Below are 23,411 nucleotides of genomic sequence, written 5' to 3'. Positions count from 1 at the left end.
CAAGCTCATCTGTGAAACATGGTTGAGGTAATGTCATGGCTTGTTCTTGCATGACTTCTTCTGGGACCAGCTCATTCATCTTCATTGATGATGGCAAAAACAAAATGAACTCAGAAGTCCACAGAAACATGTTGTCTGCCAATTTAAAGAGAGATGCAACCAAGCTTATTGGGAGATCCTTCATTATGCAGCAAGACAACAACCTAAAACACACTGCCAAAACAACCAAGGAGTTTATCAGGGAAAAGAAGTGTAAGGTTTTAGACTGGCCAAGTCAATCTTCAGACTTAAACCCTATTGAGCGTGCATTTTACCTGAGGAGACTGAAGGGAGGAAGCCCTCGAAAAAAACAACAACTGAAAGAGGATGTGGTGAAAGCCTGGAAAAGCATCACAAAAGAAGAATGCAAAAGTTTGGTGATGTCAATGGGTTGCAGGCTTGATGCAGTTAATGCAAGCAAAGGATTTGTAACTAAATACTAAGTATTATTCACTTTTCAAGTCTTTAAGTTCCTATACTTTTGCTCACATGAGAAATGGGTGGGTTTAAACAAAAGGTCTTCTCAGTTGTTTAACAGATCTAGATGTAAATACCTTAAAAGCTGAAATACTGACCTTTTGTCTCATATTCATCTTTAGATGTCAAACCTAATTGCTTTCAGTGTACAGCAAAATTAAAGCAATTTGCCTCGCTGTTCCAATAGTTTTGGAGGGGACTGTACATGTCGTTTTTTTTCATATTTTCTTTAGTAACTCCCTAAACATTGATCATCTGTTGACACACAAAAACAAACATGTATATAGCATCTCTTTATCAAAGCTTAAATGAGTGTGAATTTAAATTGCAGTTGCTTTTTACTTTCCTATACCATAACATTTTGGTCATGATATCCTTCTTCAAAATCAAAGGATGCAAACATCTGTGCTAAGCTCAACAATCGATTGTGACGTTGCTAAAATTATTAATCAGAAAGAAATATATAGTTTGCCTACTTAATTTAATCCTATCTCAGTATAAATACTAAAGATTGCACATCAGGCAGCCAAAATGTTTACTGATAACAATAAGATGCCTTCTGTCAGTAGTTTATGACTCCATCTTGAGGTAAATCTGTGTCAGTACAGTCTAGATGATAATAAGATAAATACAAAAACTTATAGATACACAACCCAGTTAAACTTTTTAAATGGTCTTAATTTCTTTATAGCAAGGAAAGAAACAGCCAGCTATCTAGACTTGAACAATTAAAGTAAAAAAGGAGGACAACACAGATTATTATGGCACAATTTATGCTTTTTAATGAGACAACTAGCACTGTTCTTTAAATCCCAAAGCATATGGAAAAATAAATGCACTCCTACTTCAATTAAACAAAAAACAATGTTGATACAAAATAAATATTTATAGAAACCTTGAAGAGGCAGAAGAGGAAATGCTTGGTGACTTACACAACCCCATTGTTAAATTAATTGCACAAATAACCCATTTTAATGCCATGCTACATTTCTCAATCTCATTGTGTAGTTTCCATTTGTATTATTATTTGCATTTATAGTTTTATTGTGCCTCTTCAGGAAGTGATTTGTCTGTAGGAAGTACAGAAACTGCAGCTTCAAAATAAAAGCATAACTGACACTTACTCACAATGTCAAAGTAAAACACGATTGCAAGTAGCACTGAAAAATTATCAAAACAATAAATAAATAATAATACCAATTGTGACGAATCCGTATAATGTCATTTTTATTATTATTAAGGGAACATGGTGCTTACTTTGAAATTAAAACCGGAAACCCTATTCTAGGTTAGCTATGATCTGATCACCATCGGCCGACGCCTACTAATTGGGAGCTCGGTAAGAACACAATCTAATGTACATTTATTGATAAATCAAATAGTCTAAGTGATTGTATAACCTTAACCATATCTGTTGTTTATTGAATTTCTTATTTGAAAATGTTCGACTGATAAGCGACGGCCAAAACAGTCTTAAGTTTGACGTGAAATGGCGGTCAATGTGGCAAGAAGGAAGTTATTATTTTAGTAACGACACACTGAGGGATACATGGTCGAAGAACAATCCGCCTGACGGGGGAAACTTATGATTATGTTTGGTTTTTGACAATAGTTAAACACAAGGTCGGTACAGTAAATAGCAGGCTGCTGTTACTGTAAGCTCGACTGTTGTTTCACCAAACTTTTTCAGAGCCGCTCATACGCCTGGGGAAGCCAGATGTCTGTGATTAAAGCAACTCCAGCTTGTGTTTGTCACGGAAGTCTTATGACCTATAACTTTAAGGATAAACTATTACAGTGATAGATAACATATAAAGAGCATACAAGAGGAGATTTATAATACATTCATAGCCATAATACAAATGTAATACATAGGAAACTCATCATTTTGCCCTCACTAAGTAATTATTAGGTATCACCATAGGAGCTAATATGCTCATGTCATTATGTAAAATATTGATATGGCAAAATGAAATCGTTAGCTCCTATCTTTCTGATTGATAGCAATAATCCATTATTAGCTCATATACCAGATTTAAGTGCTTCAAAGTAGTCACCCATGATGACAGACCATGTTGCGTCGAAGTTTTGCAGCCTTTCCTACACAAAAACATGCTGTACCATTCTTGCATATTATCATATATAATGTATAAAAGAAATGCCAAATGTAAAGTGTTTCATGCTAGACTATTAAAAGTGTTAATGCTTCATGAAATGTAATTGTCTTTGAATTCAGTCAATATGTTTCTAATCTTCCCCCTTGTAAAATAAAATGCCATTCAGCATAATATCCTGGCATTTACATCATTTCCCATAGTTGAAGTTAACATTTTCACATCTAACATACAGGCCATTATCAGTGGATTCAAAATGAGCAGCAAACGTTAGGAAAAGAGAACTTCCTTTATTGACAGTTAATAGTGAAGTAACAGGAAAGGGAAGTTGTTAAGAGAGAAGTGTGACAGTCATACTGTAGCCGGCAGATGTTTTTAAAACATATGTAGGCTAGGACTGGGACAATGTCCTCAGAAGTAGCCTGCGTTTCCTTTAAGGAATGCTTGGCTTTGCGTTTTCTGTGGCCCACTTCAGGTTGAGTCCCTATTCCCTGTCCTTACTAAAGACTTTGGAATTTCATTAATCTACGTGGGTGTACAGCAGAAGTCGACTCAATATAGCCACTAACTGTATGTGGAGTTTAGCTCAGGATCTATCTGCAAAACTAGGTTACAATTAAGCATATCCATGTTTAAGATTTATGGTTATTGTGTACTTACATTTATTAAGTACATCTGTACACTTGCATGTTGTCCAAATTGACCGCTTATAAAACTCTGTACAATGGTCATTGTATTGATGTATTCCATATCTCTAGTATACTGTCTGGTACTACTGACTCAAGGTTTGTAAAGCTTTCTACAAAGATTACAAAAGTGGGTGGTAGAAATGTTCATTATGTCTTGGTCTATGGTCTTGACTTTAGAATGCCAGCCAATAGCAAAGAAATGCGATTCACTATCACAACTCACAAAGGTGATGTCTTTAAATGTCCAAGTTTGTTCAATTTACATTCAGTGAACTATTTAAAAAAAATCATTTTAGAAGATTATATCAGTGAATGGTTGCAGTTTAATTACTTTAAAGATTGACTTAAATGATAAATTGAACATTAAATTACTTTTAATATAATATTTGAAGACCTTTTCTTCCATTGTTTATGTGCAAAATACTCAATCCAGTTTTGTATCAGATACTAGACTAGAGTAGTCAAAACTAAACCTTAACTGATTAAGCCTTATTTTCTCAGTGTTTCGAAGATATTGTTGCCATGCCAGCAAACAGTTTCTGTAACACTTGCATTTAGCTCTGTGTTCTCGGGTTCAGGTTGAGCCTCTCAAGTGGTATTATGAATTTCCTGTGTTCTGTGGCGGTTTTTATATGAGTAAGTTGTTTTGCTGCCGGAAAGAAAGGCAAGTGAAATTATTTCAGACACATCACATTTTAAGTGACAGCTCATATGCTTGTGTAATTTTGATTGAGAGATTCTCACAATATCAGATACCAGAAGTCTGCTGTCTGATGGTGGCATTAAGTGGTGGTGTGACATGACATGTGGCTGACTGCAGAGCACGAATGCTCATTAGGATATCAGAGCATATGAAAGGTTACAAAACATTTAACATTTTAGTATCGCGGGTGTGCGCAATACTAAATGAAACTCTTTTATTTTTACATTTTTGCAGTAGAAGATGGATATATTATAGAATGATGGACAACAACTACGAGAGATTATCTCAGGTTATAATCAAGAAAATCCCTTCAGCATAAAAGATAAACCAGGCTGTCCATAGTTTCAGTAAGGACACCCAAATTAAAAAGAAAAAACTGGTTTATTAGATGTATAAAACATGTAAGATATTCTAATGGTGCAAGATCAGACGGCACGTTTTTCCTCGCAGCAAAGCAGTACAATCTTTCATTGTTCTTTGGTGTTACTTATCTGTATCAAAGGCCGAGGATAAGATAAGATATACTTTATTGATCCCAAATTGGCAAATGTTATCGTTACAGCAGCATACACAAAACAATGCATTGCACACAGAAATTAAAAGCAGACAAAAAATAAACAATTATAAAATAGAAACATTTCAAAAATAGAAATGAAACATTACTAAAAAGTAGAATATATAAACAAGGATGTGCAAGGGGACCATATCCAGTTCAAGTCCCAATACTTTTGCCATTTTGTATTAGTCACACACTTTTACCCTTGCAGCCAACTACAAGACATTGATTTTATAGTACTATTTATACTGTCTTGCATTTAAGGTAGGGCTGCTCGATTATGGCAAAAATCCTAATCTCGATTATTTGGGTCAATAATTGTAATTGCGATTATTAAATGCGATTATTCATTGACTTTGAAAACATCCATTTATTGGAGAGAAAAAAAATGTGAACATTATGTTTTTAACAATTGATTACCCTGAACTTGAAGTATAATTCAACTGAAAAACCAAAAAAAAAAAAAGTAATAATAATAAAAAAAGAATCGTTTTATTTCGATTACGTTGTTTTCATAATCGTTGCACGCCATAATCGTAATCGCGATTTAAAATACGATTAATTGAGCAGCCCTAATATAAGGCATATGGGTGAAAGAGCTGGGCCTAAAATATGTCGTTAGTGGGAGTCAAGGAGCTACATGCTTCTGTGTCTAACCTCAAAGTGTGTTAGTTTAGTATAATTGCATACTGAATTTGATTTGGTATGTCGCCACATATCTTCTTTGCACTCTTCATCATCCATTATGACGGATGGTCTCCCATGTGCCCCATAAAGTGACAGCATGTACAAACCTCATAGCCTTATTAATACACTGACAGACATCTTTCAAGTTTTCTTTCTGTAGTGTTTTTGACCTAATGAAGATTTCATTTCTGATAGAATAAGAGAGCAACAAATTAGTTTGGTTAAATGACTTTAAATTGGTCCCTTACTTTCACTCTAAGGCAAAACTTTGAATCTCTTCCCTCTTTTGAAATGTTTACAACGTTTTAAAATAAATATATTGCCTTTTATAATAATATAAATAATATCCATTCTTAATTAATCTTCCATTAAAGACCTGACTTTATTTTGACAGCAAGGCCACAAAGAGCTCTTCTGTTTTAACGATCCATAGTTAATCATCAAAAACGTAACCAAACACGTTATCCTTTAATCTAGTCCGAGACGGGGCAAGTAAGCCAGCCCTGTTGGCAGGAGAGAAGGGAGGGAGATAGAGAGGGAAGGAGGGGTGAATATGGGGAAGTGGAGATGCATTTCCCATAAGTCATCCAGCTCCCCCCCCCTCCTCTCCTGTGTTGGCTGAGAGCCAGCATCAAGGAGAGCAAAGCGGTGAGCACTGAGTGTTACGGAGAATCCGAACATGCAGGCAGACACAGCAGCACAGTTCTACTAAAGTAAATTAGGTTATACAGAGCGGACGCACAGGAGAGAGATAGCCCTTCCCCCTGGCATCTGTCGGTAGGCTACCTCTACCTCACACACACAGAGATGTTTTTGTGGTTGTGTTTTTCGCAGCGGGTTTTCTCTGCTTCCTTTCCATGTAAACTCATCAGGGTGTGTCTTCAGAAGGAAGTGACAGTTGAATTGCTTTGTTTCTAGATTGTCTTACAGTGCATGAAGTCGCCACACAAGGTAATGACTCAACTCAACAGCTTTCATTGAAATTTGACTATAGTTTGATGTCAGTCTGTCTTTACTATGATTTTAAGCAGTTATTTTTAATGAGCAAAAGGTGAAGACTAAGTGGGTGAATGTTCTGACAGCCATGCTATTGTTTGAGTCAAGATATCTAGATGTAGCCTTGTATGATCTCTATCAAGAACATCTTTGACTGGCATGTATGTGCAGAAACACTCAAAAGCTGAGTGACAAAGAAAAGCTGTGGTTAAGGGGGAACGCTGATGCAACATGCTGCAACTGTAGTCCCAGTTTGTGCCCTTCAAACTGACTTTGTTGCAAATAGCCAGTGCTGAGATGTGTGCGTGTGTGTGTGTGTGTTAGAGAGAGAGAGAGGGTGTGTTGATTTTACGTTCTGAAGATTGTAACGTCCAAGCCATCTGCAGTCAATCGTGCAAATCTTTATTGGAAGTTCATGTTGGCGGCTTTATGCGCTTTATTTTACTTCCTCCGAGTGAAACAGAGTGCTCACTTTTAACGACGCTGTTGCAACTGTCAAAAGAAGGCCAGGGTTTAGTTTCCTGTCTCTAGTGCCAACCGCAAACTTTCGAAAGTTTCGCTTTAAGTGAACGTCGTGACCCTGAATGCACTTGACACAGTCACACAGTATGTGTTAAACAAGCTCTAAAGAAGAAGTTTTATATGTAGTTTACCGCAGTACGAAGCCTGCCATTGTTTGATTGGAGTGTGTGCATATTTCTGTAGAGAAGAGTAAACATCTTCTCTTCATTACAACTGGTGATCAGTCCAACAACAAAGAGTACTTTTTAGGCCTTTTAAAAGAGAACAAAAGTTAAACTTATTAGACATTTTAACTTGAAGAAATGACATATACATTTTGTCAGTAGGCTCCGTCACTCTCATATTATCAGATAGTAAAAAGTCCTGTGTTGCGTTACGGGGTTTTTAGGAGGCAGAAACTCCACAACATTTATAAAGGTCAGTCACTAGCAAGGACAGGAAGGAACATTTGGTTTACTACAGACACATGATGCATTACATTGTGTTTGATTACTTATGTAACATGTCAACTAATGTAATGTAAATAATCAATTGAAAGTGCAGTTTTGAAAGAAGACACATTTACTGCTTTGCATTTCCACGATTGAGCTGCATTGATAAGTATCTATAACGTATTCATTATTCAAAAACTTTGAAAAGCAAACAATATCAAACTTTTGCAGGTTCTCAAAAGTAAGAATTGTATGCCTTTCTTTGTCATCAAAAATAGTCATCTCAATATCTGTAGGTTCGGACAAACCATGACATTTAAAGACGTCCACTAGGGCTGTAGATTTTTTTACTCAACAAACTTTCTTTAATTGAGATAATAATTAGCAGATACATTTTACAAAACAGTTTGATCAGAGACACAATGCCATTGAGGGTGTTTCAAACATTTCAGAAAAGAGCTGCTGAGTATTTCTAGGATATACAGTATGATCAGTTATTATTACAAATATGATCATTTGTACAATTGAAGCACTTGACTTATCAGTTGTTTTTATTTTATTTATTTCAGATCCAGCAGATGAAATGGCGGTGAGGCAAAGGATTTTTAACTCGACATCACCTTTCTCCGGGTCGTCCCAAGCTGAGCTGAAGGGGTCGTACCCGTCCTGCTCCGCTGCAGAGCAGGAGGCAGAGGAGGAGGAAGAGGAGGGGAAGGACAGCAAAACGGGCTACACAGCCCGTTTGAACCCTTTGATAAAGAAACTCCTGACACATGGGACCGCAGAGCAAGTGGGCGAAAAGCCCCTGAAGACCTCCACCTTTATTGCCCAAGCTGAATGTAATTATGTCTTTCTGATTTATTTAATAAGACATATAATACCTGTGGACTTAGAGTTAACATTGTGCTCTCCTCAGGTGAAACCCAGGATTCCCAAGAGTTTAGTCCATCCTGCTATGAACGCTCCTATGTCCCCTCCCCGAACTGCTTCATCAGCAGGTTTGACACTTCTTCTCTACATTGCCTCTGCTCTTGACATCTTGTGTTTATTTACACAGGTTATACTGAATTATCTAACGCCATGTCTGGTATTAACATCGTTGCCATCGTTGTGCTTCAGTGTTACCTCAGAGCACAACAACGTGGCGACCACGGCCTCCTCCATCCAGGAGCCGAACCGCTCGTCCGCTCAGCTCGTGCCAAGAAAGAGGGCGAGGAAGAGACAGAAGCGAAAGGGGAAGAAGAAACTGGAGAGGAAGAAAGAGAGGCAGAGACACAGACATCGAATGCCCTCTGGAGTCCCTGAGCAGGAGAGTGGAAGTTTTCTGGTCCGGATCCTGGTAAGAACTCTGGTTATCATCACATAGTTTAGTCTAACATGGGAAAAAGAGATTGAAACTGACATTAAGAAATAGCTTGGTGCATTTTTCTCCAAACAATTTCTCTCATGTTAAAACCAAACATCAATATCAAGCCCGAAAAAGGAAAAAATCGAACAAAAACATTGATAGGCAGACAATAGACCAAACAGATATAAATACAATAAAGGCAGCAATTAGAACACAGCAACACTATATCTAAGCTGTCCCATTGATCATATCACTTTTTTACAGTTCAACTTTTTAGCATCTTTTCCCCAAGAATCAACCGGGCAGAAGTTATTAGGCCAGTTCTTAAAACTCTAAATGACTAAACTGCAACACTACAGTTACGCCCCAAGGAGACTTTGGTACATTGTAAACTCTTGTTCCTCTAAAGAAGCTGAGAAGCTCTTGCAGTGTTTTCCTGGTGAATCACCCTCCAGGATAAAATGCCACATTCTTTGGCAGTCGGAGGCTCGACGTTCCCATGAGCCTTCATGTGTTGTGGGAGTGAATCACAGAAATCAGACAAAGCTGTCTCTCATGGCCTTGAACGTTTAGCCCCTGAGCAAACTCACCTGAGAATGTAAACATGTTTTTTTCCCTTGTGTCCTGAAGGAGGAGTCTTCCTGTTGCAGCAGCGTTGAAAGCTCAGAAGAGCGGGACGGAGGGCCCCCTCTCTACAGCCGACAGATCTACAACACACACTCCAGCTGCTCTCCTCCGACCTGGGGGGAGCCGGTGTGCGTCTCCCTCTCCAGTGTCCACTCCTACGGGCAGGACAGCGACTCAGACTCCCTCAGCAGTTTGGGAGACTGTTCCCTGGCTGTCGCTGGCCTCAGAGGCTGCGTCAGTCAGGGGGACCGGTGCTACGCAGGGCCCTTCTTCAAAGATGTGGAGCGGGGCGTAAGAGAGGAGGAGGATGAGCTCTCAGCAGATGATTCTGTCACCACTGAGGGAATGATCTTTGACAATGAAGTAAGTTCTGCTTTACGGCAGTCTGTTTATTTTAAAATACTGTTAAACATTTCAAGAGAGGGAAGAGATTCAAAGTGAAGTTTGCCTTCCAATCTTGCAGCACGTGAAAGGAAAAGGCAGATTTAAAGCGATTCAACCAAACTAATTTGTTGCTCTCTTGTCTGTCAGAACATCCAGCCTGTGGACTCTGAATACAAGGAGGGGAGGGAGTATGTCCTCCCACAGTTCATCAAGGAAGGCTCCTATGGTGAAGTACACAGCGCACAAGATGTCAACACAGGCTTCAAATTTGCTGTCAAAAAGGTAACCCAGTGCGACTGCATCTGCCTATTATTTTTCAGATTTGGAGTCAGAAACTAGTCAAAAGTGTTCATTCACGTTCTTCTAAAAACCCAAAGTGTCTTTAAAGGTGTCCTATCATGCAAAATGCACTTTTTGATGTCTTTTATACATAAATATGTGTCCTCCTCGGTGTGTAAGGGAACTCACAAAGTGCCAGAAAATAAAACCCTCTCACTCTTTTGTTCCCACCTTTCCTCACAGATCGCCCTGAAGAGGTTCAGCAGTGAGGAGGTGGGTGCGTGGAGTACCCTCAGATCTCCTCGTGTGGTGGAACTCTTTGGAGTGGTCAGAGAGGGGCCGAACGTCATGCTCTTCATGGACCTGAAATCTGGTAAACAAAGCTTCACACCACATTCTGCCAGTGCTCACTGCTGATGTTGAGATTAGGGGGGAAATTGTTGGGTGATATGTGATGATTTAAGTCATCACATCTAAGCGCAAACACATGAGAGGAAGGCAGATTACAGGAAGAAACGGATGCGATTAGTGTCGAGATTTGGAAGTGGGTGGTTGTAGGACGAAAGAAATGAGTGTTGAGCTTCTTTGAAGTGTTTTGGTCCAAATTACACTCAACATCTGTAAAGGGAGATGCCGGCTTGATAAACACAATTACACTCAATGACTCTTTTCCTTTGTCATCAAATTCCAGGCCATAATAAAAAGGAATTGTTGAATCAGACACGGCGTATCAGTTATTGTTACCTAGATATCTCTCAGTCTTTATCCTGGTCTGACCATATTTTGTTATTCCAGGCTCGCTGGGCCAGCTGATATCGGAGCGTGGCCGGCTGCCAGAGGACCTGAGCCTCCACTACAATGGACAAATCCTAACAGCACTGGAGTACTTGGGGAAGAAAAAAGTAGCGCATCTAGATATCAAAGGTATGTTAAACAAAAATATATTTCTTTCTTTTTTATTCTTCCCATAATATTCATATTACATCTTGTTCAATTGACAAATCATTCTATTATGTTATCAAAAAAAAGCAAACTATAAGTAGAATAAAAAAAAAAAAAGAATACTAATAATAATAGTAATTAAAATAAATAATAATTTTCCTGAAGCATTATAGAATAAGTAATTAATTATTTCCCTAACGAATGTTTCATGTATTGTATCATACCAGTTGTCAATCAATGGAATGTTCGGTTTGCGCCATGTTCTTGCTTTTGCTTTTCTTGCAGCTAGGGACGGGTACCGAGCCCCGGTATTAAATGGGCCCCGGGGCTGAATTATTAAAGACCGTGGTACCGTTAAGCTCCGACGTTATCTGTCTTTTTATCGGTACTGGAGACATGTAAAAAATATGCCATATGTATTATGCTACACAAACATTATATTGAAGTTTTAGTGTCGCCAACTCCGTTTCTAATACGCAAAAAGACAAACAAATGCGTCTATGATTATTTTTAGTATTTTCGATCTTTCCAATCCAGGCGAGAGATCTCTCTCCCCGTCTGTGTGCGAGGGGGCGGTGCAGTTTGCACACACGCAGCTGCTACATGCATGCAACACACACACGGCGGAGAGAACTAAGCGCTCCAAGGTGTGGTTAAACTTTACCCGTCTCGGTGTGGACAATGCTCGTTGCCGAAAGTGCAATAAGAGTTTAGCATGTAAGGGCGGTAACACAAGCTATCTGTCTAAACATTTAGCAAAAGTGCACCACATTCAGACGGAGGAATTCACCGGGTTCGACTGTCTTTCTAGCAGCTCTGTAGCCCCATCCNGTTATGTATGCTAGCAGCAACACACAGCAACAAACAGAGTTAACTGTAACTCCATTATACAAACATGGGTTAATGATTAGAGGTAACTGAGTTATTTAGTTTGTTAAAGTTTCAGATATTCTGTTTACAGTTCTGTCATCAGATTACTTAACACGGTTTGTTAAAACATTGTTTTTTTTAAAATGTGAAATATTATGTATTTAATTTTAAATAAAAAGCAATGTTAATTTTGTTCACAATTTCTTTAGTTAGTTTACCTTATTTCTTTCTCTAAAAGAACCGATAAGAGTACCGTTAAATGACCGGATCGATAAGCAGTATCGGTAAAAGTAGTAGTAGTACCGTTAAAACCTTAACGATACCCATCCCTACTTGCAGCTACAGTCAGAATTCCAAATAGGAGTTTAGTTTTGGAGTTTGTGGGTATTGAATGTAAAAGCCCAAAAATATATTTGTCCCAATCGTCCCCTCAAAAAATTATATTCTTTACAGTTTGATTAATGTTTACATTTTAAAAATCAAAACACCAATAGTGGCATTTCTTACTCATTAGTGAAATTGCTTTTAACAATTTTCCAAAGTTTTAGACGATATGTCCTGAAGGTTTAACCTCAAACAAACAATCATCTTTAGTTTAGTCAAGACAGTTATCAAAATGTTTTGAGAAATTGTCAGTATTATTTGCAATCCTGAAATGCATCAAAACACTTTCAATATAAGTTGGAACAGGAACAATTGAACAGATCAAAATAGCACGATAGTAATATGAGGGAAAATAAATGTTGTTGTTGTACTTGTTGTGGTACATACTGGAAAACAAAACCATACAGTGAGAAGAACTCAGACTTCTAATTAGCTCGAAAAGTTAGAGGAATTTTGTGTCTTTGTGTAGTTGTTGCGTGGAACACAAGTGTCACCCGTACAGTAGATCTGATCCCCAGCACCTGTGTTGTGGAACCAGACCGCCACAGAGAAGCCGGCGGGCTGGGAATTTCCCACAGTATGACTCACCGCTGCTCTTTAGAGGCGGTGCATGTGCACAGAGGCAGGAGAGCAAGAAAGAAAGGGAGAACGAAACAGAGAGGGGGGGATGGGACGAAAAGCAGGAAGAAGTTAGCGAGAGCAGAGAGAGACAGAACTACATACAAATACAGAAACAAGGAAGAAGATGCAAAAAGTAGAGCGAATTGTAAAAAAGAAGGAATGAAAAAAACTAAAAGAGAAGTTAGAAGTTAGAGGAAGTGCAGAAACAAACAGGAAGACGATTGTGCGGTTGCAGCTCAGGCGCCACCTGGTGACCGTAATGAACCTTTTTTTTTCTAGACTCCTCATTCCTCCCTAATTAAAGTGTTGTACAGCAGTTGTCCCAAAGTGAGGTCATAGCTCCCTCTTATGTTTGCCTTTTAGACTGTTCTGTGAAAGTGCAGCTGTCCTGTTTCTCATTATGTCATCTGCAAACTGAACTGAAGAAGTCATGGAAATCAGCGCTAATGCAGTGGGTCATTGTTTTCCACAGCTGACAATGTGTTGCTGTCGGAGGACGGCAGAGACACCTTCCTGTGTGATTTTGGACACGCAGAGAGACTGGACAATCAGGGACAGAGCCTCAGCGGGTCCAAAGGTACATACAGTGTTACTTTAGCGATTCAATATCCAAAAAAATGGGTCATTTCTCAACTAACACGTCTTAAATCATCGTTTCCTGATGCAGATCTGAAGGGCACAGAGACCCACATGGCCCCTGAGATTGTGAAAGGTGAACCCCGCGGAGCCAAAGCAGATGTGTGGAGCAGCTGCTGTATGTTACTGCACATGCTCAATGGGTGCCAGCCTTGGAGCAGATACTACACCTGTAGACTTTACCTGAAGGTATTCTTCACAGCAACACACAGACATGGTTTCAGTGTCGTTGTTCAGTCAGATCTTCAAAGTTTTCACATCAGATTTTGTAACCGCTATTTTCTGATGGTTACAGATCGCTAACGAGCCCCCGCCCGTGAGAGAGATCCCCCCCGACTGTAGCCCGCTCACAGCTGAAGTTATCAAGGCGGGGCTACAGAAGGATCCAGCCAAGAGAGCATCAGCATCTGAGCTCAAAGAGAAAACTGCCAGAGCTCTGACAGAAGGTAACCAAGCGAGGCATCCAAACACACACCACATTCTGTGTAGAGTAAATAACAAAAAGTTGGATATTATACATTCCCGTAATAACAGTAGTATGGCCAAACATTTTAACATTATGTAGCCCCCCTTTCCTTTTTACAGACCTGAAAACTTTCCCATATTTACTGTTGTGTTGCATTTTCTGCAAAAACATATCTATGCTTTACTGTCTCTCTGATAGGTTCTCAAATCCAGTATCTTTTTAGGACAATATTAACTGTAAATTGATATATAATAGAACTTTATCTAATGTAATGTTTGAATTAAAGGTCGTCGTCATATGATGTCATCACCCTAAAAAACAAGGAAGAGTAAAAAATATATAAGCAGTTAAAAGTTTGTTTTGAAATGCCAACAAATATGAATTGTAGTTAATAAGATAAAAACAAGAGAAGAACAATTATTCATCTATGATATTTCAATATGTTTTTACTTTTGGACTGGTTTGGAGACACCACTAGAAACAAAATTCTACAAACAGTATCAAAACAACTAATATTAGCAGTTTTCAAAGGATTTACGCCCTTGAATGCATCATCAACTGCATTGTGTGATGTATTGTGTTTGTGTGGTTGCAGTTGGAGGACTCACCAGCCCAGTGAGGGGCCCCTACACAGACCCCCTGTGTGTCTCTGACAAACCTCCTGACTCCCTGCAGCTGATCAACAGCAGCGTAAACTACGAGGATGAGGATCAAGAGTCTGTTGAGAAACTGATCCCAACAGGGAGGAGGACAAAGGACCGGAGTGATGATGATGAAGAAGAGTGGAATCAAGACTCTATTTCCTGTCCACAAACACTGATCTGTGAGCCAAAATACAAGAGGGGCAACAAGATCTCCACTGTGCCTGAACTTGAGCTCCGTAAACTGGAGCGAGGTGAGGTTTCTCTCAGTGTTCTGCTTCATTCTATTGTGTTAAATGTTTCTGAACCCCACTCATTGTGTTCCTTCCTGTTTTGCAGACTTTTACCTGAGCAGTCTGTCCCAGCTCCACTCGGTTGAGATGCAGGAGCAGCTGTTGTCTTGTCTCAGCAGCGACCTGTACTCCACCTGGGAACCATGGGACAAAAAGGTAGCCAACTACCACATTCAATGTTCTTATTCCCCAACAAACGCACACATTGATCCAAAGTAGTGGAATATGTTAAGAGAAACAATAAATTGCTGTTATTCATCCCAATTTTAATGGCCCAGTGAGTAGGGTCTCCCAAAAAAAAAAAATGTAAAGACTCATAAAAAAACAATTCCTCTTTTTCATCTTTTATAACCCACAAGATGTGTGTTGGCGCGTTCTCGGTTGTCAAGCTTTATAATTAAGTAATGACCAGGTGCCATTATAAGCATGCACCCAAGAGGAAACTATGAAATGATGATGAAATGGCGAATATATGCAAATAAGATGCAAATATGGTGAAGCATAAGCAAAGCTGACAAATTCAGTTCCAAAACAAGACTGAATCTGAGGTTGACTTTGCTCTCTAGCATCGTGACTCGTTGAGCTGGAAAGAAGGGGCAAAACCGTTATGTTGTTTTTACAAACCCTTCTCATTTTGCCTTTAAATCCACAAAGCAATCATTAGGTGGCAGTTTAGATTGATAACTGATACCCTTTTAACTTGTTATATATCTCAGACATCCAGAAATGTAATCCCAGAAAAATAATGTTCTATATCAAACGTTTTGACCTAAATAATCAAAAGATATTCCAAACTGAGGACAATTTAAACAAAGAGATTCATCCATGGATGGTGGTCACCCATTTTGGCTATAATATTTTAACTCACACATTGTTTGTCTTTATCCTAGGACTCTGGCCGGTGGTCTCTGAGCCCAGCAGACGACCTCAGCTCCGGTGTGTTCTCCTACAGCAGTCAGCCAGACGTGCAGGTTTCCAGTTTGGATTTGCTGGGTCACACACAACTACCACCACCCTGCTGTTTTGAAGGTGAGAAACAATATTACAATCCCTCTTCTTTTAAACCTGTTTAATGTTGTACCAAACTGTAACACATATATCTATCTGCTCTGTGATTGGCTCAGGGGTGGATGTCTGCATCAGAGAATTCAGTGGGAGAAGCATCCGCATCAGAGAGACGCGCCGTGTGAAGGTGGGCCACATCGCCACGGGAATCAGTGATCAGGTGAGGGCCGGCCACCGAGAACACTCATGTCACGACAGCTTTTCATGGTTTAGAGTTTGATTAGAACTTTAAATGCTTATGTGTGCTCGTTTTTTAGATGTCCGAGAGGGTTTTCACCCTGGAAACCCAGCAGGGCCAGCAGGTTGCTCACGATGAGGAGGTGCAGGAGTCCGGTCTGGAGCTCAGCTGTGTTCCTGCTCCGGACTTCAGCTCTGCCTGGAGGTGGAGGATCAGAGACGGAGTGCTGGAGACGAGATAGAGCCCACTGCTCTCTCCATCCGTCCACCTCAGTGTCATCTAAACCGTCTTACACGTTCATGGCCTTCTGTTTAGCTTTTTAAATGTTTGACCATATGCAAAAATATGCGAGGACCATGCTATCTGAGGGGTTAAATACATCTTCCAGAACTGCCTCTTCAGCACTTGTGTCTCGTGTTTTTAGTACCAAAATGGGGGCCTGGTTTTTTTATCTTCAAAGTAATCATTAAAAGCCTTATGAGTCAATGCTGAGCTTTTTTAACCACTGTGATGTTTACACCCTTTCTTTGTTTATGCTAACATGAGTCATTAAACACAGCATATGAAACTATGCAGAGTGTTCTTCATTGTTGAAGTTATTCAGTCCGTAATGCAATTTGTATTGACTAGTTCACAATACCACAATGACTATGGCCATTTCTGCTGTATTTAGTCAAGTCAACTTTATTGTCAATCTTATGTTTGTGTGATACAGACAGGGTGATCAAAATTCTATCTAATGCTATTCAATTACGCTATCTGGGATTTAGTTTGTCTACCAATGACATTGAGTTAAGTTAATTTGCATTTCCATTTCTACGTTATACTGTTCAACACTTATTTCAAATAGCTGGACTTCAGAGTAAGACAACTTTTGGTCAGATTAGATTTGACAGGAAATCAGTCCCCAGAGAAGGACTTGCAAGAATTTTATGACCATCTGACCTTTTCCTCTAGTGCCACTGTGAGAAACAATCCCCGACCATGAACCACAATTTAAAAGTTGTCTTTTCATTTAAAGTTAATAATGATAGTACTGCAATGCCTGGACTTCCATGACCTTTGCAGATGATATTTAAGAGCGGTTGAGGTTGAAACTCTGTGGTTTTGGAGAACCCCTGACCTTTGCTCTGGTGGGATCCTCCAGCCCAAAGCTTTTACACATGCTATATCAAAATGTTATAAACCAATAACATTACATTTATGCCCAAAAAAGTATGGATATTGTGGACTTCAGCCTCAAAGTACTCAACCTTAAATATAAAATGTGATATCTGCCAGATTGTCATTTAATTAGCTAATCACAAAACTAATTATGTACACATGCCATCATGCCTTTCTGCATTCAGGCACACCAGCATTTTGAGCTAAATGCTAACCTGTTGGTTCAATCCCTCCACGAGTAGCTGGTGTTTATTTTTCATATTTATAATCCTTAACCCTACACTATTTATACATTTCCAGAGACACAGTCAAGAGTTAAAAGATTTATTTTCCATATTACAACAGACAAGCAAAAAGATTTTCAGGGAGGACTGGAAACAAATTTCAGCTTTACAAATGTAATAGAAAAATGTGAAAAATTGAGAATATCAAAGTGATTTCATAGTAAAAAAAAAAAGAAAAAGCCAAACACCAAGGCACTGAAAAACAAGAAGTATGTATAAAAAAACGTTTTGCTCTGTAGATAAGATTGTTGTCTGTATATCTCAAGAAAACGTACAGTACTTTTGAATATGTGTGACATGAGGTAAGCATCTGTGAGCATCCAGCACTTTCTGTGTCTGCAGTGCAACATCTTTAATAGGCCTCAGGAAATGTTCACGAGATGCGGCACATTAGGTCACAATGCTGGTTGAAAGACCCAAATGGAGCATATCATTGAATGTTACAGAAGATAGGAGTTTTGCCCGAGATCATGTGATTTGTCATGATTAATGCAAACATGAATTTGTACACGACTCTATTGTGGCACTTTTGAAAACCACTGAAATGTTGAGCTGTGCCTTAAAGGGGAACAATCATGGTAATTTTAGCCCAAATATTATTGGATGTGTAATTTTTCTTTATGTTATCTAATAACTGTTTGCAAAAAACATCTGTTTACTCGATGTGAATATAAAACTTTCCAGCCGATCATAGCAGATAAGCACCGGTTAATACTCACAAATACATATGAAGACTGATTCTCTAGCATACAGAGACCAGGATGAGGTGGATGGCGAGTGGGAAAATAAAGATAAACAATCCGAGTGGAACAAAAAATAAAACCGAAGGAAATTTAGCAAAACGTAAAATAACATTTCAGTCAATATATCTTTAAGGGCAGGAAAAAAACGAAGCAGTCACATTTCTTGTCTGTACCGAATAAAAAATAAATTACATAAAATGCATTCCCTGTTTAAGTCCTGACAACATTTTCACCTCCCCATTTTGTGCATCATGCTCCGCTCACTTCCTCAATGGCATTAGGATTACGGGTGAGAAAGTGCTTACTGTCTTACTCCACATCCTTAGAAATGAAAGGGGGCAGAAACAAAGAGATGCCCTTCGTGTCTAAATACAAGCTGGTCCTGTTCGACTTGTTCACTGCCATAACTTCTTTCTTTACGCTTTCAGACGTTCTTTCGTGTTCCCGTCCGCATTCCTCTCGGGCGATTCTTTCCACTCTCCTCTTCACATATCCCTCACAATTTGCGAATCACTAGAACAGTGGTGAGAACACCAGCCAAGAAAACTCCCAATGTCTGCCATGTGGGTGTGCCAAAGTGGGACCGAATACCCTCCTAAAAATCATGAAAATTAGACACAAATATTATCACATGTTCAAACAATCAGGAGATCAATTACAAAAAGAAAACAAAATGATGCAGGTTTATTCTTTTGGGTGGCATTTGTTAGCTAGCTTCTTACCCAGCCACCTTGCTCCCTGATCCAGTTGATCACATTTTCCTGAAGGTAGTCCATAGTCCAGCTGATTATTGTTCTGATGATGTCAGGAAGTTTGGTCACCAGAGCCTGAGAACAGTGGGAATGTTAAACACTTTAATATTAAAGTTGTTGTTAATCTATTAGATAGATGTCTAACTTTTGTTTTTATGAAGTGAGGTACAAAAGAGCTGCTTATCTCACTTTGATGACGAGTCGACAGGCAAAGTAGAACAGTGCAACCACCCTGCCCCAGTTGAATTTTCCATCTGCAAAGATCTCAATGGCCACTTTCATAAAAATATCTTTTGAGGGACTGAGCTGGGAGTCATCTATCATCCTGTGGAGAACAACATTTAGCAATTATGAACAGGCTTATTATATAATTATTACTGATAAAGAACTTGTTTATATTTCTAAGCATCACAGCTACCACGCCGGCACTGGACCCTACTGAACCGCCTCCGTACTAGGGTTGGTCGCTTCAAATCATCAATGAAGGAGTGGGGCCTGGCAGACAGCGCAGTATGCGAGTGTGGCGAGCCTGAGCAGACTGCCGACCACATAATCACCACCTGTCCTCTGTACAGACCTCCTTCAGAGGCTGGCCTCTTCCAAGTGCCACCTTGTCCTCTGTAGCAGAACCTCCTTCAGAGGCATGGCCTCTTCCAGTGGGAGCAGAGACGAGAGCGTTGGCTTTGTGACACCTGAGCTGGTACATATGACGAAGATACACGAAAGAAGAAGAAGAGCTTACACCAAAAGGTGCCCAGGCCGCTCGTGGAAATTAATAAATTGAGAGTGAAAGAAAATTATTTAATTACAACTGCGGTCACAGAAGTGCGCGCAGGAGAGCGGGCCCTCGCGGTCAGTGCGCCTGTCGGGGAGGGCAGACGGTCGTCCCCGTGGTCAAGCAGCACGCGCGCGAGTCCTCCGAAATGTAGCCGCTTCTGGTCATTTCTACTAATTTTCGCGTCCCAGGCACTCGCCAGGTCCTCCTGCAGCGACCGGAAAACGGATGTCGGCGCACCGTCTCGAAGAAAAACAAATTTCTCTCAAGGGTGCGTCGAGGATCGATATCGAGTGAGCTGTCTGGAGGGGCGTATCTCTGAGGATACACTGATTTATTAGGAGAGAGGAGTCTCTTGGAGGAGCTATAACCGAGGGGTACCAGACTGAAGTATTTGTCCTGGACGATTTCAGCCAACAGTGATGTTTAAAAGGGGCGGGTACGCATGGCGTGGACTTATTTCAACGAAGCACAGCCTTCTGCAAACTGTTCCCGTTGGTGTGATAAGTTATTTAAGATGATCAAAACTGTGCATCAGACTTTCCGCCCCTTACCGTTTGACTTCACGCTCCCTGGTATGTAGGCTATGTAATATTTTTTACCCAACTGCTGTTCATTGTGAGCGGCGAGTTTACAGTGAGAACAGCTGCTGAGGGGTCGAGGCAAGAAATGCACAACAGTGTGATAATATTACCGCCATATAAAAAAACTAGCTGCTGACAACAGACTTTTTCTATTTGATGCTTTTAGGAGACATCTAAGTAGAGGATTTTTCATGAAACCATATTAGTGCTCACATAATAAAACTATACAAGGTGCTGTAGCCTGATATTTGTATTATATGCTTTAGAGCCGTTTGGTGTTTGTTGTACAACTGTGTAGGTGTGTTGTAGAGTGTATGTGTGTGTTGTAAATTTAAGTTAATATTTCACTGTTAAGCATTAGCTAAGTTTAAAAAAAAGGGGGGGCTTAGGGGTTCAAGGAGATAAATGTAGAGCAGGTCCACCCGAATAAGGTGCTGCACAATTTCAGGTCATTCAGAGTTACGTGAACTTTGTACATCTGTTCCAAAAATGGAAATGGCATTAGGGTGGTGTGGTAGAGTAGCAATGTTTGGGACAATTTGACAGCATTTGACTCCAGATGTGGAATTTTTCCAACCGATCCTGGAACTCCGTGCAAATTATACAACTTCTGAAGCGTCCGGAGAGCGGCCTCTCAAAAACAGGAAACGGATCAGCAGTTATAATAATAAGAGATTCCTGTGTAGGGATAACGAAGTTGACGGGTTCCTCCACCAGATCGTGCGTAGCGGACGCCGGCGTTGGTCGCCTGTGAGCGCTCCGTCTCTGGCCCTAATAAACTCTGTCAAAGCAAATACGAACACAGTCCATCTCCTTAGGACCAGGTGTTAAAAACTCAAGGGCCGTGGGGCCAAATCCAGCCCTCGACTTCATTTTATGTGGCCCGCAAGAGCTGAGTGGGAAAGAATAAGGATATGTTTATATAGGTTCCCATTGCCGCGCTTTGTACAGGAGCACATTGTCCATAAAACGTACATGTCCCACGAATGCAGAGATGAGGTTTTTTGACATGCCACACTCGGATAATGTGTCGAGACTTGCGAGGATGTATTTGGCGCCGCCAGACTTCTGCTTTCAGACGTAGTTAATTACTGAGAATTATTACCCTATCGGGTATAATCCGCGCGCAATGCAGAGAAAGAATGAATGTAAAATAAAACATTCAATGTGATAGGTATATTAAATATGTATATTTTGTACGACAGTCTTAAAGTTACAACCGGCCCTTTGAATGGCAACATATAGTGCTAATGTGGCCCACGATGATAATTGAGTTGGACACCCCTGCCTTAAAAATTAAGACATCAGAGATATTTTAAGACACATACTGTGCCTTCAAACACGATCAAACATAAAGCGCAACCCTGCTAACGCTGTTTTGTATGCAGTTTAATCCATTGACTGAGCCAAACAAGTGCTGAAGGTCAAGTGCATTAGACAGAAAAACTGGCGCGGGAGACTCTGCAGACTTTTTTTTAGGGAAAGGCGTATATATTGTGTACATGGACAATATAGCAAAGAGTGTATTTTGATTTTTGGACCTCTGCCAGCCTTTCTATTCCGTCCTCTGAAATTGTAGTGGAAGCAAGAGGCAAGATACAAACATCTCAACTGGGCACAGGAAGACCTCTGTGCATGTGTTAGTGACAAAGTACTTTGATGGTGTTTACTCTAAATCCGACAGATATCTATTCATTTTGTGAGTAAACAAACGCGTTTTCTGATGATTTCTGTTCATCAGTTCCAAATAGCACCCAACAAGATAGCTCACCTTTGAAGCTCTACATTTCCATCCAGCTCATCGCCATTCTGCTGCAGGCACTGGGCAAGCTTCTTGTGTATAGGGTCGAGCTCTCCCTCCCACCCAGCTGTGCCCTGGTCACTGCAGTGTTTCCATTTCCATGCCGCCTGAACTCGCTCGTAGGATGAAACTACACATGGGAAGAGACGAGCGCGATACGAAATAAAGTATGAAGATTATAATTGCCTTGTTTAATAATGAGGACGCGCCCAACTGTTAAAAGTGATATACTTACTCTTTAACAAAACAGTGGCGCCTACTTCCACTATCTGGTCTGCAGTATTGCCTGAAAGAGACAAAGGTGTCAATGTTAAATTCATCCAAGATGGCTTCGATAGTGTTTTACAACCGAGTTTTCTTCATATATTATGAAAAATTCTAGAAATTGAAGGAACATTTGCTAGTAAAAGACCAGTACTTTTGTAATCAATTTAACCTGAATCTGATGCGGCCCTAAATAACTATGAGATCTTAATATATAAGATTAGCAAACTTGAAAATATTTTTTTGTTTAATCATTTGTTAGTAATTGTAATAGCACCTGTGCCGTTTTATATAAGCTTGTGAGTTCAGCGATATAACAAAAGCCAGACCAAGCATACAAGCGTGTCCACATGTTTTTGTATACTTGTTAGGCTAAGTTGATTAGGCTAACGTTAAGTCAATAAGTTATCATATATTATGCTAAAGAAATACTGGCAGTTCGCGTCTTCAAGTTCTACGAAGCGATGAAACCACATAAAACTTTGACTGTGCGGTGGTCCTCTCCTTTGCTTTCGGGTTTTAGTTTAAACATATTTTGCCCTAACTCACTTATAAACAGCATATCAGACAACCAAAGCTAACGGTATCTATACATCGCATGATAGTAGCAGTATATGCTAACGCACTGCTAACGTTTAGGTAGCTGACTGGCTAACGCTGCAGTTCAGGCTAATGTTTCTGATAACAAGCAAACAAACCACCAAGGAAACAAAATTAATAAGATTAGTTGTTCAAATGTGAGATTATCTTGTCTACCCAAGGTGTTGGTGACCGCTTGTCAGAGTAGGCTTTCTATACAAGATATCGCTTGTTTCCAGCTGCTACCATATTTATATCGCACAACACATCCCCGGTGCGATGCATCTTGTGAATATGTTTACTTCAACCGCTGAGCGCTTACGCTAGCTAATCAGTGTGACGCATTGTATATGTTGTCAGGGAATTTTGTGAGATGGAGAATATGGGAACATAAGAGAATAATATTTAATATTCACTTCGTTCCCAGTAAATGGAAAAATGTCAAAACATATTATCCAACTAAATAATATGTAATATTACTATTGGTTGATTGTGAACAGGTTTTTGATTAATGTAA

At 39.8% G+C, this 23,411-nt stretch overlaps 2 protein-coding genes across 3 annotated transcripts in view; one reads left to right on the top strand and one right to left on the bottom strand.

Moving 5' to 3' along the window:
* Positions 1-1,800: 1,800 nt before the first annotated feature.
* On the top strand, positions 1,801-16,530 carry map3k14a (mitogen-activated protein kinase kinase kinase 14a). 2 transcript variants are annotated; one of them, XM_010770465.1, is made up of 16 exons: positions 1,801-1,855; positions 7,784-8,053; positions 8,131-8,212; positions 8,334-8,553; positions 9,193-9,552; positions 9,721-9,855; positions 10,096-10,225; positions 10,648-10,776; positions 13,142-13,246; positions 13,337-13,494; positions 13,601-13,751; positions 14,367-14,666; positions 14,752-14,861; positions 15,596-15,734; positions 15,830-15,930; positions 16,028-16,530. In XM_010770465.1, exons 2-16 carry the CDS (start codon positions 7,798-7,800, stop codon positions 16,187-16,189), a joined length of 2,538 nt encoding a protein of 845 aa, XP_010768767.1. In that variant the 5' UTR covers positions 1,801-1,855; positions 7,784-7,797; the 3' UTR covers positions 16,190-16,530. The 2 variants fall into 2 exon arrangements, with proteins under 2 accessions (XP_010768767.1, XP_010768768.1); XM_010770466.1 differs by lacking the exon at positions 1,801-1,855 and adding an exon at positions 6,119-6,216.
* An 892-nt stretch (positions 16,531-17,422) lies between these two features.
* LOC104944891 (apoptosis regulator BAX-like) overlaps positions 17,423-23,411 on the bottom strand; it is a 7,784-nt gene continuing 1,795 nt past the window's right edge. Inside the window, 5 exon segments of the mRNA XM_010770490.1 lie at positions 17,423-18,734; positions 18,862-18,966; positions 19,081-19,216; positions 22,022-22,107; positions 22,110-22,181. Coding sequence (XP_010768792.1) covers positions 18,636-18,734; positions 18,862-18,966; positions 19,081-19,216; positions 22,022-22,107; positions 22,110-22,181 — 498 coding nt within the window. The 3' untranslated portion in view covers positions 17,423-18,635.

Source organism: Notothenia coriiceps, unplaced genomic scaffold (assembly GCF_000735185.1).
Source record: "Notothenia coriiceps isolate Sejong01 unplaced genomic scaffold, NC01 NC01_scaffold00008958, whole genome shotgun sequence".
Classification (NCBI taxonomy): domain Eukaryota; kingdom Metazoa; phylum Chordata; class Actinopteri; order Perciformes; family Nototheniidae; genus Notothenia; species Notothenia coriiceps.
Note: the sequence above shows the minus strand (reverse complement) of the source record. Positions and strands in the feature narration are given on the sequence as shown.

What these genes read in the sequence shown, in the direction of transcription:
- map3k14a (XM_010770465.1), top strand. Translation starts at nt 7,798, where the DNA reads ATGGCGGTGAGGCAAAGGATTTTTAACTCGACATCACCTTTCTCCGGG. An exon ending in GTTTTCTGGTCCGGATCCTG is followed by an intron (nt 8,554 to 9,192) that starts GTAAGAACTCTG and finishes TGTGTCCTGAAG; the next exon opens with GAGGAGTCTTCCTGTTGCAG. An exon ending in GAGCCTCAGCGGGTCCAAAG is followed by an intron (nt 13,247 to 13,336) that starts GTACATACAGTG and finishes TTCCTGATGCAG; the next exon opens with ATCTGAAGGGCACAGAGACC.